Source organism: Astyanax mexicanus, chromosome 4 (assembly GCF_023375975.1).
Source record: "Astyanax mexicanus isolate ESR-SI-001 chromosome 4, AstMex3_surface, whole genome shotgun sequence".
In the NCBI taxonomy this organism is placed as follows: domain Eukaryota; kingdom Metazoa; phylum Chordata; class Actinopteri; order Characiformes; family Acestrorhamphidae; genus Astyanax; species Astyanax mexicanus.
Window position 1 is genome coordinate 34,471,394 of NC_064411.1, and position 20,377 is coordinate 34,491,770.

Below are 20,377 nucleotides of genomic sequence, written 5' to 3' on the forward strand. Positions count from 1 at the left end.
ATATATGTTTAGAAGTTGGTTCTAAAAATGGACAGAAAAAAAAGTTCCAGGAACGCTTTGAAAACATTTGAAAAATAAAGGTTTGCATCACAACTATATTTGTATAAAAATTATAAAGATTATACAAAATTTATATAAAAATATTAAATAAAAATGTTTATGATCCTAAAAAATTGACAGATTGAACATTCTAAGAACGCTTACTTAATGGTCAGAAAACATTCTACCAACCAAAATTTTAAGACACAAACAATATTAAGTCTCATTCATTTATTTACCCATCAAATAAATTGTGTTGGCATTAAAGGGTTAAAAACTCTCAATAAAAAGACTAATACTAATACAAATATTTAATTAAATAAAACAATATTTATTATTTATATACAAATTAACATATTGTGTGAATTTTTACTGTATATAAAATAAACAGTAGTGTAAGCTTTTATAATTACCATTCTTATAGACTGTAGGAACAGCTGTTTCCCCAACGCACTGCAGTGAACACATCTCTCTACCCCCAGCGCAAGCCGAGCAGTGTCGTGTCCCTGACGTTCGCTAGCAATGCAATCTATTATTCATGTTATAGGCACTTAAGGACAGAAGCCACAACCTGATCGCAGTGAATCTGTTCTAAACACCTATTTACTAGGGCTGGACCCGAATATTCGGGTATTCGGATATTCGTTCGTTGAGTAGGTATTCGGTTTTTAATTTTGGTATTCGGATATTCGTTTTTTTTTCTCCTTTCCAGAGTTCCATCTCACTCTAACCACTTCTGTTCTCGCGGGTCCCGTCAGAATATCTTGCGCGCGGGACAGAACTGAACTGTTATTGGCTGGAGCGGGAGTTTAATTCAGACGATGCGGGAGCAAATTAATAAATAGTTAAGAAAACTGTAATAATTGTAAAAAAAAAAAAAAACCTAAAGAAAACTCTCAACGCGCAGGATGGACCGACACACACACGCACACACCGATGGTGTTTGGACTGGGGTAAGGAACGGCGCTGCTGTTTTAATAAATATATAAGTAAATTTGAAGCATTAAATGTAGTTTATTTAATTTATATTAGGAACGTGGGGCGGGAGCGGCAGAAATGTGTATGTGGCGGGCGGGCGCGGGATTAAAAGAAGCAATTTTTTTGCGGAGCGGTAACGAGACAGAAACGCGGAGCGTGGAAGAGTGGGTTTAAAAATCAGTCTCGCGCAGACCTCTATTATACATGATAAAAAAACTGATTTATATAATAAAACGTAAGGGGTAATGTGGCAACAGTAGGGGCTAAATCGGTTACAAAAGCCTGGCCTACAAAAATGATGTCTGAACGAATTTCCTCTTATCTAATATAATTTAAAATGGTTTAAAAATATAAAATAATTTCGAAGCAAACGAAATATTTAATATTGAGCTTATAGCCCAAGTGCAAAAATACAAAATCAGTAATACGGCTATGCCCTGCACAATCCTTTAACCGAAATAGACCAAGTACAATAACGTCATTAACAATGACTTTCCTCTACTCTAATATAATTTAACATGGTTTAAAAATATAAAATAATTTCTAAACAAACGAAATATTTAATATTGAGCTTATAGCCCAAGTGCAAAAATACAAAATCAGTAATATGCCCTGCACAATCCTTTAACCGAAAAAGACCAAGTACAGTTTACAATGACTGTCCTCTAATATAATTAACAATGTTTAAGAATATAAAATACTTCCTGAACAAACGTTTTTTTTGTTTGTTTTTTTAAGCAAATAGCCTAAGTGTGAAAACACAAACAGCAATTTACTGGGCTGGCTTGCGCAGCGGAGAAACCGTGCAGCAGCAGCCTTCTAGCCTGCTTACGGATAAGCCGCGTGTGGGGCAGCAGAAATTCCGGGATGAAAACACGATGAAATCTGGGCTAAAAACACAGAAAAAATATGGGGTGAAAACACAAAAATCCGGGATAAAAACACCAAAAACTCCGGGGTGAATATGTCTCGTAGGTCAGAGCAAATTGAACATTTTTCAGTGGATTAAAGGGGCCGTGATTTGCTTTTTTTTTTTTTTTTTTAAACCTCTTTTTTTAAAAACGAATATTCGAATATTCGCTTCGAATCAGTGCCGAATATCCGGAGCTCAAAAAACGCTATTCGGGCCAGCCCTACTATTTACACACAAACTTATGATCATACTTCGCTTCTGTTTGAATAAGTTTCATATATTTATCCCCACATGTGTGGGATTATTATTATTTAATGTAATTAGTAGGAAGGAAGTGAAGTGATCCCTTAAACGTTCCAGAGAAAGCTACTTAATGTGCTATTAATGGATAAAGTATTAATGTGCAGTCTGACTGTATGTCTGGACAAGAGATATACAGTAAAAAGCCAAATGTGGTCATTGCTTATAGTACAACCCTCATACTAAAATGTGGAAACGACATGGAAATACACCCATGGTTAACAGTTATTTTTCACCAGAGGGAATCAACTGACAGGAATGAAACTTGGTGGGTAGTTATGCAAGACTGTCATGGATTGATTTAGGATGGCAGTGAGTCATCCCAACTTTCTGTTAATGAGGTCCTTCAACCAGTAGCCCTATCTTTTCTGGATGCAAAATCTGGTGCGCTGTTTCCATCTCAAGGGCTTACCTGGGATGTACTATCACAAGACACCATTAGGAACCTCTACAACTCCACACTGAGATATCTGCCATTTTGCATTACATATACATTGCTCAATATGTAGCTCAATACCATATCAGTCTACAATTGTAATAATTTATTCTTCCAATTATTAACCTTCATATTCCTTGTGAATAGAATTGCAATCCAACACTTCCTTCTGGGTGCAACTATTTTTGCAACCATTTCTTTGACAATGTGTGTATAAATGTATTTCAATTAATGAAGCTTGTTTTTATACTTATTCTACACTGTGCATTAAAAAAGTCAAACCCAGCAAAAACAATTACAATCTACATGAAGAGGGTTTGTTTATATGCCTCACTTGTTTCATATCATGAATAATAAATCATTTCCCATTTTTAAACAGTGCAGTGTGTACTCTCTAAGACACTGGTCCAAGTTTTCCTTCTAAAATTACACAACTGAATTATGATGTTAAAAAGGCACATCTTTCTTGGCCCATTTCAGCCTTATATGGCCTCAGAAGCATGTGCAAATGCAAAAGGCCCTTTTTTTGGAAAAAGCTTGTAAAGGCTGGAGGCTCTAACACAGTTTTACTTTCTGTACTTCTCTGTATTGATGGCCATTGTCTGGCTGGTTAGAACATCCCACACAGAATCAATTTAAATTCATCTGCTGTGTATAGCAGGTCTCAGTGAGGAGAAAGTGTTTGACATTGCTTTGATGTAATGTTGCTTTCAAGTCCACCTCGGAAGTTCATACGCATGACTTTGGAGCTCATAAGAATAAAGCTGTTCAAGTAGTTTTGGTTGGATAGAAAGCAAATACAGCTCTGGAAAAAAGAGACCACTTTGGTTTCTTTGATTTAACAAAGTTGAAAACCTCTGGAATATAATCAAGAAGAAGATAGACGATCACAAGCCATCAAACCAAGCTGAACTGCTTGAATTTTTGCACCAGACTTCTGAATTTATGATAGTGTTAAACCACTGACAGTGGCATAAAGTTATCCAAAAGCAGTGTGTAAGACTGGTGGAGGAGAACATGCTAAGAGGCATGAAGATGCGTGATTAAGAACCAGGGTTATTTCACTGAATATGGAATTCTGAACTCTGAACTGTATGAATATGAACTTGATTTCTTGGCATTATTTAAGGTCTGAAAGCTCTGCATCTTTTTGTTATTTGGGAGAAATGTTGTCTGTAGTTCATAGAATAAAACAAAAAAATTCATTTTATACAAACATATACCTATAAAAAGTAAAATCAGAGAAATTGATTCAGAAACAGAAGTGATCTCTTATTTTTTTCCAGAGCTGTATTACTGCACAAAAATATGAGTTTGCAGTTGTGTTCATGTGCATTCATATCAAATAAATAACTATAATTCCAGCATGACTTGAAGGCGGCATAACATTTCCTACAGTGCTGGCATTGTTTTATGTCCAACAGCCTTACAAGTGTGTACTTGTCAGGGTCAAATCTCTGACTGTTGCACAGACATATTTGAATAGGTGTTACATTTCTAACAATGCTTAGCGCTACACTTCTGACCACTGTGACTTTTGTTACAATATTGCCAGTTTTGTCGGGGTTTCACATTTCTGCCAATTTTGCCAACATTGCATTTTGTTAATGTTGCTGATGTGTTTCATTTGTCAGGACATTGCTTTTCTAATCATGATGATGATGATATTACATTTCTGACCATGTTCCTGTTGTTACATCTTACACAGTCTTGCTGTCACGCTTCAGAGAAATACTTTGATACTAGTGTTACACTTTGGACAGTCTTGCAAACTTTGAACTGAATTACACTGTCATGGTGTTACAGTTCTCATAATATTAACGAAGTTACATTTGTGACATTGTTACTAAGGTTACAGCTCAAACAATCTTGCTGCTGTATTAATTTTAGTATTAGTATTTACACTTTGGTTAATCTTGGCAGTGTTACATCTTTAGCAATATTGGCAGAAATATAACAGCAGCAAAATTGGCAGTGTTACACCACTGACAGTCTTGCTGATATCTTACATTTCTGACATTTTAATTGTTTTACATTTCTATCAGTATTGCTAGTGTTACACCTCTGACAACCTCTTTTGTAGCATTTTAAAAACATTTAAAGGGTTTACTTTAGTAACAGTGTACTGGATTTACATTTCTGGCAGACTGGCTGTTATTTTAAAGATATATTTTATATTTCATAGAATATATTTCATATTTCAGACTTTGGATAGTTCTGCTTTGCGTTTCTTTAGATATTTATCACAGCTTTGCCATAATTACTTTGCGTTTAATCAAAGTATTATACGCACAATTTTTTTTTTTTTTCATTTATTTGATAATAATTTAAGTTGTGTATTTTTAAGTTACCACTTTGCCATTTTGTTCATACAGAAAATATTCACAACAAAAACTGTTCGCACCAATGTGTTCACGGTCTAGAACTGTCACGAACAAAGTTTCATACATTCCATCACATTTATTTCAGAGACTGGCAAGCTCTTTTAAGTAGCTCTGCCTGATCATGTGATGCAACGGGGTTAGCACCGTGTGCCCTTTGGAGAGGACACTTTGCTAAATCCTCTGAGATACCGTGGGCAGGGAGAATGTCAAGGGGGAAGGGACGGGCTAAAATGGACCGCAGCTACGGCTAATCAATACATACACGAGCTATCAAAGGGCAAGGTCAAAGCCTTCCATCTCTCTGTAAGATTTTTAATCTGCCAATACTCCTCAACCATCACACCATATCTAACCGAGTGCTCTGAAGATTGGCTCGAAGATGTGAACAGGGCTAATTTTAAAGCAGGATTAAAGCTGGACCATCTGCGCTAATGGACAGATTCCACCCCCCATTAACTCCGGTGACCCAACCGTGGAGAAGAGTGGACTCTTCAGACACAGAAAGAAAACCAATAAAGTTTCTGTCACACGCTGTTCTTTCTTAATCACGTTCTTTCTAAGCGATGGAAAACCACATTTGCCTCATTAGCAGCTCTGCTGACCATGTGACCAGATGGCATAAACCAGACAAGGCAAGGCCCTTCCGAGTGCGCTATTTGTGGGAGCAGACTAGGAACCAAAGGAGATTATGTCGCGATCCCTTAGCTGGTACTGCGTGAACGCAGCTCACCTCAAGGCAGTGTCATCTAGACCTTTCCTGACTTAGTAATAATAACCAAGGAGAGTGAAAGAGAGACTTTCTTTCTGATCTGGACAAAGCACACCATAATGACAAGGACTTGAGAACTTAATGGTTGTTTATGACCATTATAATTAAATGCAAGTCATCCCTGGCCTCCTACTGTACATAGGAACTAGATATCACCTAGTTCTATGTACTAGCTATACTGGAATACATATGGACAGCTCATGCCAAGACGACATAAGTCAATAAAGACCCATTCGTTTGTCATGAAATAAGCCATAGATCTAAGCCACACATCAGTTAAATGTTTTGATGCCCTAAAACATATAGACATAGAGAACAGATCCAGCAATCATTAAATCATACACTAGACCTCATAGTAGCTTTATACATTTTTTACATGTGTATTATGCTTCACAACAATGTAATAAATGACCTAAGGGCCTTACAACATATAACTTCATCTTGAAAATAGTGACACAAGCTAACACTCAAGTGTTGCTTTACAAAACGTGTTATTTGGTCATTTTTGAATGCTTTAAAGTTCTACTGAATGTATCCTTTAAATAAAGTGTTAAATAAACACTAAAACAAATAAACAGTTGAATGCCAAAGATGGATCATTCTTCATAAGTTTGAATGTGTAATTGGTGTTTTATGAGTATTGAACCTATGGGTTATTAACTAGTATACATAACCATACATAGACTGAAAAATATAAAAGGTGGTTTGTCGCTTCAACCTAACAACACATCCAGCTAAAAACACTGGTAACAAGCAGTTGAACTAGGTTTTTTTTCAACTCAAATAAATCTTTTATTTGTAATCAAGTTTTTATTGAAAATTTTGTAGATCTAAAATCAGAGTTTATTTGAGAAAACACACAAAATCATTTTTACAGTGTACTTTACTTCCGATAAATACACTGAAAGATCTAGTCAAAATTGCAACATTTCAAATGATTATCGCAAGGATATTTTTTTTTTTTCAATCCATTTATTGATTTTCTTTGCTTGATTTAACTCATGCGTTCTTTCAAAACTGGGATGATCTATTTTTACATAATTTCTCTCCTTGAAACAAGTCAAATTTGTCATTGAAAATGGCCTAAAACAAAACAAAAAACATGTTGATACATCAACAACCGGCTAACACTTTTTTGTTCATTCACACCAATCAGCCAAAAATTAAAACCACTGGCAGTTAGAGTAAATAACATTATTGCCTGATTTTAATGAAGAGGGAGCTATATATTAGGCAGCAAGTAAACAGTCTCCTGAAGTTTCTAAAGTTTATACAATCGGAGACACTCTGACAAAGACCTGATTGTGTTGGTTAGACGATTGGGTCAGAACATCTCCAAAACTTCAGGCAGCTGAGCTTGTTTTGCAATGGCCAGGCCTTACCAAAAGTGGCCAAATGAAGGTGATTAGTAAACCAGCAACAGAGTCATAGAGGCCCAAGGCTTACTAATCCATAAAGGCCTCACCTCACACCTTACATAACTTACAGGATCTGCTGCTAAGGTTAGTCTTGGTTCCAGATTTCACAGGAAACCTTAATGGGTCTAAAATTTTGGGGCAGCACAAGAGGGACCTGTACAGTATTAAGGCAGGTGGTTTTAATGTTATGACTGATCTGGTCCAAGAAAATCCACAGATGATGGTCGCCAGGAGTGTGCTGAGGCAGTGCTGAAGTGTTGTGCTGACTCACACATATGATTGACTGCCAAAAAATCACTGTGGCCGCAAATCAACCCCCGTCCTGTGTGTTGAGAGCGGGACCTGAAGTTCCAGCTGCCCAAATTCCGTCCCGCCAATAAAGAGCAGCTAAAACTGTCAGCGGTGATGATTGGGAACCTGACTGCTCTGTTCATTCCCTCAGGTTGACAAACTCTGGGTGAGGGAGAGCATGTGTAAACAGACGGACGAGGGGGGATCAGCCTGATGTGACACATCAGAGTTTAGTGGGCTAGGTCTCTCTCTCTTTTACTCTCTCTCACTTGCTCTTTTGCTGTATTCTTCTCATTCTTGTCTTTTAATTATCTATTGCACACTTCAAAAATTGAAGATGCTATTAAGGGGTTCTTTGAGAGTCCATAAAGAACAACTGGCCTCGTTCATCAATGTCTTTCTAAGAAATTTCTTAAATATGTTTTTGAGAACGTCCTTCGTAAATTGAACAAATCCCCTAAATCTAAAAAACAGTGTAAATTGCTGAATTTCTTTGCTCTTTTGGTTTTGAGTTGTGTTCGGTTAGGAATTGTATCAAGTTTCTTATTTCTTGTTCATAATTTCCCTTTTCTCCTCCCTTTCCTATTCTCTCTATCTCTCTTTTAATCTTCCTTTTTATTTGATCTCTTTGCTGCTTGTCCTCTTTTATTATTCCCTGCTTTCATTCTGCTTCTCTATTTCTCTTACGATCTCTCTTTGTCTCACTCGGAAACTTTTTATATATCTTATTCTGTCTCTCTTTCAACATCCCCTGCCTTATTTCTTTATCTTTATTTTTCTCTCTCTTTCTCTCTCTCACCTCTCTCTTCTCATCTATTGAGACCCGCGCTCTCTCTACCTCTTGAACCCAACTGCTCTCTTTCTTCTATTCTCTCTCTCTCTTGCTCTCTCTCTCTCTCTTTTCCTCTTATTCTCTTCCATTCTCTTGCTCTCCCTCTTCATCTTTATTTTACCAAATTGGAAACCTCTGGAATAAAATCAAGAGGAAGATTGATGATGAGCCAACAAACCAAGATGAAATGCTTGGATTTTTGCACCAGGAGTGACATAAAGTTATCTAAATGCAGTGTGTAAGACTGGTGGAGGAGAACATGTCAAGAAAACTGTGATTAAAAAACAGTGTTATTCCACCAACTATTGATTTCTGAACTCTTAAAACTTTATGAATAGGAACTGTTTTTCTTCATTGTCCTGCCACTGATGTTGTTTTGCACTAAAACACATAAAAAACACACATTAGACTGTATATAGCTGGACAGAGCATCGTCTCTTAAAAGTGAAGCCACCACAGGTCGGGCGCCCCCTGCTGTTCGGCTGCAGAAAGCTGTGTAACTCCACCCATCCCCATAGGTTTCAATGGCAAAACAGACAACTTTCAATCACGTTTTTTTCTAATATACTGTAATTCTACCTCCATTATTTAAACGCAACAGCTAGTGTAACCTCTGCTTATATTGTCAAATTTTTATATCCCCACAGAATTCGGTTTTTAAAACTTTATTCGGCTCTATTCAAAAAAGGTGTGGTAATGGTAAAAGGGCTGCTTATGGGCGGGACCAATAACAGACCGTCAGCTCCGCTCCGCCCCGCTCTGCAGTCTGTGACCGCGCGGCAGCCCTCAGGGGCGGGGTTATTTAAATGAGTAGGCGGTCTCTCCACAGCCTTTCTCCCTCCTCTGGTCTCTACTGCGCAGACTCTGGTCTCTGAATCGCCAAAATGGCGGAAGATTTTGGCTTCATTTTCATTGAATGAATGGGAACGGAGACACGGCGTCTATCTTTATATACAGTCTATGAGCAAGAATAGCAGTTGTCAAGGCTCCACCCATAGACACACAACAGAAAGCGACAGTGCACTTATGACCATTATCACCAGCTGTTAAGTGTATTTGATCATCTTCTGTAAGACGCCTCAGTCTTTTCAGTTGGCTGTAAAATCCTCGGGATTCTGCTTGGACAATGGCTGCAAGAGTGGCACTGTGAGCGAAAATGGGGGAGGTGGGGAGGCTGGGTGGGCGAATGTACATTAAGGGCCGTCACTAATGGTCCATTTGACTGCTTTCCATGAACACATTCTGGGAAGTAGGGAATGGGCCTGTGGGACTGGGCTGTGTGTGTGTGTGTGAGAGTGTGTGTGTGTGTGTGTGTGTGTGTGTGTAGAAATGTCTTAGCTCATTCAGTGACCTCCTCTCAGAGCATCATTAGCACACCACCATGTTAGGAACCATCAGTCTGCAATTATGAGTCCACTGCTCTATCTAAACAGCTGCACCAGCAATGTTACTTCATAGTGTTCTTACACTAAACCAATCATTGTCCTGCTTTAAAAACAAACAGGACTGCGCTATTCCAACAGGACAATGCTTGTCCTCAATCTGCTGGCATCTCAAGAGCTTGCCTTGAAGATAAAAATACTAAAAATGAAAAAATGTGGGATTTTGTTTGTAATGTGCTATGAACACTACACCCATACTGTAAAAACTGTAAAATAATTGTATGAGAATATTCAAGCTGGAATGGATTATCACAGAACACCATTAGGAACCTCTACAACTCCTCTACAACATGAAGAGATGTCTAGCATGTTGAAATACCATATGCATTACAGATTACTTCTGTATGTGCAGCTCAAATGACCAAGAGTTGCCTCAATTATTTTGAATAGCAACTTTCTTTGATAAAGGAAAATATGTTAAAATATGTTAAAATACATTTACAAATGGCAATTTATATGATCTTGTGCTTCAGGCTTGGTTTAACCTCTTGAGACCCAGACTTTTGATTAGTTTGCATTTCAATATCTCCTTTTAATTTTTTGGGATTAGTAGAACCAAACAAGTATAAAAACAAAACTTTGTCTTTGTACAGGAAGTTATTTTTGCCATATGGGAACAGTAGTTTAAAAATGATTGAATCAGAAAATACTCTGACAGTAACTAAATTAAGTAGTATAAAAAAATGATGCTATTCTTTACCTGGCCCATGTTTCTGTCTGGACTGGCTGTAGAAACCTTTGACTGGGATTCCTGTCCCCGTGTTTTCCTGTCATGTGATCACTATATGATAAATAGAGTGTCTCCAAATGAGGCCAAAGGGTCAATGTTTTAAAAAATGAAGTGTGATGGTGCAGAGAAGTGGAAATGTAATGTCCACATATGAGGTCACAGGGTCCCAAGAGGTTAAATCCATTAATAGTATTTAAAGCATTCATTAATAAGCCAACTAATCACAGTCGATTCATCCAAAAGGTCAATCCTAATTGCTTATTATTATCATTAACTGTCAGCCCCACAAACAAGCTTAAAGGCACGTGAGCCACTTTTTCTGCTACTTTTAATGCAAGTCATGTGTGGGCTTGACATTAAACATTCAAAAGGCAATTTGGCACAATGCTGTGCAAGGGAGGCGTCTGGAGCTGTCTGATGGCAAAACAAATGCAGTTTACGACACGAAGCAATTAGCCATTTATGATCGCTGGTGCAAAAAAGATGAGGCAAGATTCGATTTGAGAACAACGCTCTGAAAAAAAATCAGCAGCAGATCCGGCTAATCAGAAAAGCGCTGGAAAAATGAGGCTCTAATGTTCCTGAACCCTTTTTGTACTGATTCAGGAACTGAAGGACGCTTTGACATCCTGTAAAATAAGTGTATTATGAGGGGAGGTTTGGTAGGGTGATACAGTGCAAATAAGGCATGGTGTTTATACAGCTGTGGAAAAAAATAAGAGACCACTTAAAAATGATGAGTTTCTTTGATTTTACCAAATTGAAAAGCTCTAGAATATAATCAAGAGGAAAATGAATGATCACAAGCCATCAAACCAAGCTGAACTGCTTGAATTTTTGCACCAGGAGGGGCATAAAGTTATCCAAAAGCGGTGCGTAAGACTGGTGGAGGAGAGCATGCCAAGATGCATGAAAACTGTGTTTGGTGGAGTTATTCCACCAAATATTGATTTCTGCACTCTTAAAACTTTATGAATATGAACTTGTTTTCTTTGCATTATTTCTGCATCTCTTTTGTTATTGCGGCCATTTCTCATTTTCAGCAAATAAATGCTCTAATTGACAATACCTTTATTTGGAATTTGGGAGAAATGTTGTCTGTAGTTTATAGAATAAAACAACAATGTTCATTTTACTCAAACTTACACCTATAAATAGCAAAATCAGAGAAATTGATTCAGAAACTGAAGTGGTCTCTTCATTTTTTCCAGAGTTGTATGTGGATATTCCACACAAATGATGGTCAAGCTGAAGCTTAGTCACTGTGTTACAAGCAAATCAGATTGTGGTTTTGCTTAGGAAACAAGGACTAAGAGCTTCCAAGTAAATTCTGAGTTAGGCTTTAAGCTTTTATGGACAGGATTCCAGATCATGAAAAGTACTATATGACCATCAACACATTACTGATAAGGGTGTAACGAATTTAACATGTATTCACCCCATTTACACCTAGTTACTTCATGCGTCTTGAGTACCAGAATTAGGCTATCTGCTGGATACGACCACCAAACCACATAAACTTGCAAGTGTAAAACCATACCTGACTGTGTACCCCCAAATGTAAACACATTTTCAGGCGATACCACTTCAGAAGTGGGTCTGAAACGCATTTGAGCCATGTTACGGCAGTGTAAACACACCCATCTCTCCAAGACAAAATGTTCAACTGAAACTCCTTCAAGTAAAACCGATACATCAGTAATAGCTGCATCACAACCGACAAATTTGTATAACTCATCCCACACAGCAATCATAATTCAGTCTCACTATACAGAGACACATTTGACTACCAGGTGTGAACGCATGTGGATAAAATCCAAATAAATCTAAGCTAAGATACAATCCAAACACTAATCACATACAATGAGCAATTTTAGACAGGATAATTTAGAAACCAAATTTGTAGCACTGTCTGAAAGATCTCCTCCTCAAAGACTAGGTCAGCCATGATTCAAGGATTCAAGTATTAAATAAGACTTTACTGTCATTCGCATCACATGTGGTACATGATGGTGAAATAGTATATAATTTGTATAAAATTGAATATAAAGCGAAAATACCACCACAACACTCTCAGAGAACGGTTCAGAAATCTCAATGCACCGCCAAAGTCACTGCAAGTGCATAAAGCATGTATATGCAGTCATTTGCTGTAACAAAAACAACGGGAGCTGATGAATATTCATGGGCTCTGAGAATTGTGCCAATCTAAAAGAGTCTGAGTGAAGTGCCAGGGCTGTAAATCTCCGGTACAGATGGGCGCACACGCAGCAACAATATGTCACTTGTCTTATGACATTAGAGGCTGAGCTGAGAGGCCTCATTTGGATAAACAAAAGCAGAAGATGAATAAGAACAGCACGGCCATTATAATGTGACTATTGCTATTTTTGATCCATATGTCAGAATTTTGGATCAAAAGGATTTAGATTCTAGAGTTCAGCTACGTCACAATGAGACACCACAACGTAAATGTATATGATATATTAGGTCAGGGTGGGAACTTGGCCTTCCTGAGCTTATGGAAGCTCATTCCCACCAGGTAAAAAAAGAGAAAAACTCTTCTGCTCGTTTTGTCTAATTCTTGGTTTCTTGCAGCAGTGTGTTTTCATTTTTCAGAAAAATATGACCAATTCATGAGAAAAATATGTATTCATATTTTTTACTCAATTAAAAAATATACACTCATCATGCAAACTTATTAAAGTCAGTCAGTTTAAAAAATTAGACATTATTTGGAGGTTTTATATAAAGATTCAAAGACACAATGCAAAAAATAAAGTTTTGAGATATTGGAAACTTATGACATAAAGTACAAATATACAAATATTACTTTCATGACATAAGTCCTCATTGTCTTAAATGGTATATTGTAAATTATTAAACCAAAATGAATCAGAAGTTTTTAGAATTTAGCCATTATTTTAAGATTCTGAGAAAATTAACCATTATTTCCAGAAACTGTTCATTTTTTTGCAATATTGAAGACTTATGTCATGAAGTCAAATACAATGACATTGTTTTATACATTATATATATATATATATATATATATATATATATATATATATATATTATTTTATATATAATTTTTATTAAACAAAATCTGAGCATTACTTAAAATTTAATAAAATAATTATTTATTTTGCTAAACTAAGTACTAAAAATGTACTGATACCAGAAACAGAGAGGCAAAAAAAATATTTGCTATCTGGCTGGTTTACCCTAAAATATGCAGGAGATCCTCCAGGACCAGGCACTGAACCACACAGTAACCACACTGAATAAATCAGTGCATTGATTGCATTATATGCATCGAATTGACTTGATTTAAATGTGTACATCATCTTCACACTAACACACCCTTATTTTACTACTTTTTGGTATAACAGTGTTAATGCTGTATATTAATCCATTAATTAAACTGAACCATTCACACACACTGAGAGTTGCACAATTTCTCTTTCTAGTGTATGGAATGTGTGTTTAGGTAAAGAGTTGAATAATGCATTTGGTAGTGGGTATGGAGTGGTCATTTGTGTTTGACCCATGTGTTTGGACTATGCATATGAAATGAGTGTGTTTGGGCCATGCATTTGGATTGGCATGTTTGGCCCACAGGCTGCGGGTAGTATGTCTGGAATGTGTGTTTGGGCCACACATATACTGTCTGTACAAATTGAGCTTGAGCCGTGCATTTGGCCGATGCGTGTTTGGGCCATGTGTTTGGACTCTGTGTGTTTGGACCATGTTTTTGGACGATGCCTGGTTGGGTCATGCATTTGGACTGTGTGTGTTTGGGCCATGCGTTGGGACGATGTGCGTTTGGGCCATGCATTTGGAGTTATGTGTTTGGCCATGTCTTTAGACTGAGTGTGTTTGGGCCATGCATTGGGACGATGTGCGTTTGGGCCATGCATTTGGAGTTATGTGTTTGGGCCATGTCTTTGGACTGAGTGTGCTTGAGCCATGCATTTGGAGTTTTGTGTTTGGGCCATGTATTTGGACTGTGTGTATTTGGGCCAAACATTTGGGGACTGTGTGTTTGGGACATGCGTTGAGCTACACATATTTGGGACATGCAATTGGACTGTGTGTGTTTGGAGTGTGTATTGTTGCCATACCTTAGCAGCTACAGATGAGCTGGGCTTCTCCAGCAGATCCCAGAGTTTCTGCCTCTTGTCTGGGCAGCAGCCTGTGTCCACCTCTTCTCCTTCTTTCTCCCGCAGCGTCTCGGCCTCGCGCCTCAGCTCCTCGTTCATCTGCTCCTTCTTCTGGTGGTAGCGCGCCTGGCAGCACGACTCCAGGTAGATCTCATCGATGCCCCAGTAGTCAAGCTCCTGGCCAAAGGACAGCGCACACATCTCCTCCATCATGTGCAGCTTGCCCGTCCGGTAAAAGTTTAAGATAGAGGAGAAGGCGCCCGGGTGCCGGTCGAAGAAATACTCGTTGTCATTCAGACTGTAGTCGTCGCAGATTTCCATTAAGGTGTCGTGGGTGTTGCAGTCTCTGAGCTTGCCGAGTCGTGTACGCGGGAGGCGGTCCAGTGTCCGCCACAGCACTTCGTGGACCAGCCCGCCCACATTGATCCGGACCCTCCTGGAGCGGGCCTTGGTCCGGATGATATCGATGGGTTCGGGTGGAAGGGAGCCCTGCGGCCGGGACACCTTCTGAGCACCGAAGTTTGCTCTTTCAGCCATCACGGCCAATAAAACAAAAATTACACTAGTCAAGAAAGTTGCACTGGTCAAATAGGACCAACAGTGAAAGACAGGTCCAATGAAGAAGCTGCAATGAATCCACCTCAGACCAGTCCCTCCATATCTGCAAGAGGAGCAGAAGAGATATTTACAGGCAGTCACACATTTACTTGATTTAAAAATGTTCAGGATTACTTAAAATTCTCCAAATTTTCCAACTCATCCTGTAAAGCTCAAAATTCCCTTTTTACTTATGTTTAAAACGTATTATCTCAAAATGTAAGTTTTTTAAATTACTCTTACAAATCTCAAAATTTCTAACATTTGATGCATTCTCAACTTTCCAAATTGCTTTAATCGTTCTCAAAAATCATCTTTACTTGTGTTGAACAAATTCTGAGCTTTTTTGTACAAAATGTAAAAAACAGAACTCACTTTTCACAGATTGCAGATTTTCTTTCTCATTCGCAAAAAATCAAGTAAAGATTTAGATTTATTTGCACCAAAAATGCTAAAAAATAAAATTAGAAAAACATTATTTTATTAACAAGTCATAAACAATCATATCAGACTTGGTGGGTTTACTGAATCTGCGGTCAAGCTGCGGTCATTCTGTGGTTTTCAATCTAAAAATTCTGCAATCTGGTTAGAATTTAGGCTACAATAGTATGCAATATACCCAGTAAACAACATTTCAATGAAAGGGAGATAATTCTAGTTTATAAGATGTTCATTTAGCACAGTATTTTCACTACCTGTTTCAAGGCTATTTTAAACATCATGTTACATGTTTTGCACTACTGAATGTTTCCTATTTAATCTTCTTTAGCACTAATTCTAGACGAATCCTCAAATATACATACATTATACAATGGCAAACATGTGGGGCTCACACTAGACAGAAAACTGAAAACATATTGTTAGTTTAAAAGAAGTGATCCAGATTTTATCTGGATGCAAATCGATGATAGAGTGAAAACGAAACACACTTCCGACACTGAAATATACATGGCACCCAGGTGAACTTAACAGCTTGCCTAGTAATGGGTTCAGGATTACATAAGTGCCCTTCTGCTGGACACTAATACTTCAAAACGTTGCACAGCATGCTCAAGTTATTATCATGCAAAGCCGACAGGACTCATGCTAAAATAAAGGTATCCAGCTTGGCTCGGATCTTTATGATTATAATCAAATCTTTGAGCTGTTAAACAAAAAGACTGGGGAACCTTTCAGGGTACATTCCTTTAGTAATGACAATTGTAGATGTGTTGAACAACCTCTATGTTGATAAAGAGGTCTAATGTTTGTCTAAAGTCTGATGTTAGTCTCTTGCTGGATGTTGCTTTATCCAGAATAATAATTGGTAGTTATTCTATTTATTCTGTTACTGAATAGCCTGTTGAGTATCCCTTTAGCCAGCCAAACATGGAATTTCTGTACATGTAATTGTGTACAATCTTTCCACTGTATTTCCTTCTCATTTGTATTAAATAACTTTCTGCTGAATTTGGCGCTTCAAGGACCCCAAAATGACCAAAAAGTGTCAAATCCAGACGTGTAACAGGTGCATTGCAGGACTTTGAGCGTGTGAAGGTTCAACAGGCTGTACTGAACAGCAATCTCCCTACAGGGAAGGAGAGCGTAATGCGATTGGGCATTTAAAACCGTCTTGATCACAAATCCCTGCAGGACTATTTAACGGGCTGCTATTTCCTGCACTTAAAAGACTTCGTAAGAGCCAGGCTATTTAAACCCCCACCCAACCTGAGAGAGAACTTATTTAGGCCAGTGTTTGGTAATGGAGCTATTGAGGAGAAGTCGAGCGGGGGCTCCTTTTGCACGGGCGAGCAGTTTGCCCCGAGTTAATACCCTGCCACATCTAATACGTCAGGAGCTCTGCTCTTTATCCCCACAAGGTTGGAGCGTCCTGTTACTTCTGAAGCCTAGCTTGGGGTGCCCTTGTTTTAGAGCACAGGGAGGTCCGAGAGGTCTAATTATGAGCAACATGGCAACTCCACCATTCCATGGTCCACTATTGGGTTGATGTGAAGTATAGCGGGTACTAACTTTGCCTGTTGGGGTTCAATTCCCAAGGAGGACAAGTCCACCAAGCTACACCAGTTCTTGTTATAACTGTTCTTGGGTAAAAGTCTTAAATCTTAAGCCAAATGCAATAAAAAAATGACTACTGTTTGTAGGTTCTGACAGAGCATAACCCTTTATAGCTTTTATATGGGTATTAGACCAACTTCCACACAGATCTGAGCCCTAAATAAGCTGGCAGCTTTACAGAAACTCAAATAAACTTTCAAAAAAAAAAAAAGAGATTCAAACCATTGCTTAGAAAACTGTCAAATAATAAACACTACTTTAATAGATGAACAGGTAGGAGAATGCACAATAGATGTAAGAGTCTTGCTCAAGGATTCTTATTGGTGTAGCTTGGGTGTAGGGGGACCTGAGACGTCAATAATTGAGTTGGCGTATTTGGGTTTTAACTGTGCCCATTGAGGTTATGTTATCATGGTGGACAAGCACACCAAGCTACACAAATAAGAATCCTTGGGCACTCATAAGCATTTTGTGAGCACTCCTTTTCACAGTACTGTAATATTACTTCTATAACAATATAGTTTCAAAAAACATCTTTTTTTTGGGGTGCCAGAAAATATCTGTAAAAAAAAATGTGAATTTCTGGCAGCAGGGACAACATATAATACCTGTAAAAACATATTTTCTTGCAGTTTTAGCTGACAGCATATATGAGACTGTATATTTGTGATAACTATTTTTGTAAATTTGTAAAATTACATAAAATGTTTTATTATTTATTAGAAATGCATATAGATTTTATATCTGTAAAAATATTAGTTTGTATGTAATACACTAATTTACTTAGAATCACGTAACATTATCACATAACACATGTCATTAAACAGTGTATATCTTGTCATTGTAAGATGATTTTCCAAAAAATACATGGACATGTTTTCTAAGTGATAAAATGATGGTTTCCAACATTTTTTATGAATAAAAATCTAGAAAGTGTGGCATTAATCCTTTCCGGATTCACAATGTGCTGTATTTGTAGTTGCAAGTCTTTTGAGAACTTCTAGGGGCTAAAATGTGTAAAATAGCTCTAATTTAGGGCAGTAAATCATTTTTTTTATCTGTTAAGAATTGTTGTTTTGCTAAGCTAGTAAATGTGGGATTATTTAGCTTATTTTAGGAAACATACTAATCAGCCTTACTTGGAATCTTCTCCTTAATATTTCACTAAAAAAATGTATTAATCTAATCTAATCTAAGTCATATTTTTGAGAAGGTAATCCATAATTATGAGATAGTAAGTCTTTTTATTGTTTGATAAGAGCTCTTTGGCAAGACTACAACCACATTCTCCTACTAGGTGTAAAATAATTCAAATGTATGTTTATCTGGCTAACCACTTATAATAACTTTATCCGGAAGCTATAAAAAAATGACCACCGTCTGTGGATAACTCTTTACAGCTTTTCCATTGGTACTGTGCCAACTTCCACACAGATTTGAGCCCCACATAAGCTGGCAGCTGAACAGAAACTCAAGAAACCTGTAATAAAATTATATGTACTCATTTTTACTTTCCTTCGTAGACGCCTGACAATAATAAACAATGTTTTACTTGACTTTACTGAGACAGCTGAAGCTCTGTAGCCTTTAAACCACTTCATGCACATGCCTTCATCTTCTGCAATGCTAATAAAACACAGCAGAAAGTCGAAAAAGAAGCAGAAGAAGATAAAAAAAGCAGCACTTACCTCCTTACCTAGTAGTTTCCTACTTGTTCCATAGCTTGTTGTGCTGCTGCTGCTGCTGATACTGATGCTGAGGAGCGAGGGCTGGGGAAGATCAGGGCTGTAACTGAGCCTCCATGAGAGGAGCAACAGCAGGAGTGGGAAGAGGAGGAGGAGGAAGAGGAGAAGCCCAGCCGCTCTTCTTCATTCTGCTCGATAAAGCCACGCTATGAGCACGTGGCGGGTTATTGGGAGAGGAAAAAGCAGCGAGGGGCTTTTCACAGCCCCCCGGTCAGTCCGCCGCTGCTCTGTGGGTTCTGTCGGGGTTTTCTGAGCCTCAGCCCCGCAGGAGACGTCCCGTAACAGCCCTGTGGGCTTCCCTGCTCACACTGAACGCCGATAGATAGTCCCCCCCACCGCCTGCACTGCACACACACACACACACACCCTCTCACTCACACACTCTCTCTCTCTCAGCCCGTGGGCGCAGTCTAATTGGATTGGGCTGGACATCACTAAGGATAGCAGCGGCTGTTTCCGTCCCGTGCAGGAGGAGCAGGGAGCGTCCAGTTACCGGAGAGTTAGTTAACCTACAGGCTCTGATGATGGCAGTGGTGCTCCCAGCACACCCATTCAGCCTCCAGTCACACCAGTGATACCAGTCCTAACCCAGTTTAACTGATTAACCTCAGACTACACATCTCAGCTCACTAATACAAACTACACAAAATATAAGCAAATTGAGACATATGCTTATATTAAGCAAAATGAATAAAAAAAAATAAAAATACATCTGCATGGAGCATTTTTTCTTAGTAAGATTTCTTAAAATAAAAGTTACAAAATGAGCGAATTAAGACTTAAATCAAGCAATCTCATAATTGTGACTTACTATCTCATAATTGTGACTTACCATCTCATAATTGTGACTTACCATCTCATAATTGTGACTTACCTATCTCATAATTATGAAAGCTGATCTCATAATTACGACCTAACCTCTTATAATTATGTTTTATTATATAATAATTATGACTTTCTGTCTCATAATTATGACCCACCCTCTCATAAATATATATAATAATTATGACTTTCTGTCTCATAATTGACTTACCTTCTCATAATAATGTCTTATTATCTCAAAATAATGACTTACTATCTCATGATTTTAGCTTTCTATCTCATAATTATGACTTACCATAAAATAATAAATACACTGCTCTCTGTGTACACTCATCCTTTTTAAAATACATTGTAACTTGTAGCTTCAGACAAAAAAAAAGGTGGTAGAACTAGGCGTGGCTATGCCAACTAGCAGTAAAATCTTTTCCACAAAGCTTATAAACTCTATTTAAAACATCCAATT

The 20,377-nt window shown here is 37.9% G+C and overlaps 1 protein-coding gene across 2 annotated transcripts in view; it reads right to left on the minus strand.

Moving 5' to 3' along the window:
- Window positions 1–19,492, minus strand: part of kcnb2a (potassium voltage-gated channel subfamily B member 2a) — a 53,927-nt gene extending 34,435 nt beyond the window's left edge. Inside the window, exons 1-2 of one of the 2 annotated variants that reach the window (XM_022679170.2) lie at window positions 19,044–19,492; window positions 14,657–15,356 (exon numbers count right to left, since the gene is read on the minus strand). In XM_022679170.2, coding sequence (XP_022534891.1) covers window positions 14,657–15,232 — 576 coding nt within the window. In that variant the 5' untranslated portion in view covers window positions 15,233–15,356; window positions 19,044–19,492. Of the gene's footprint in view, window positions 1–14,656; window positions 15,357–19,035 lie in introns of both variants that reach the window. The other variant, XM_007252977.4, reaches the window with a different exon arrangement.
- Window positions 19,493–20,377: the final 885 nt, after the last annotated feature.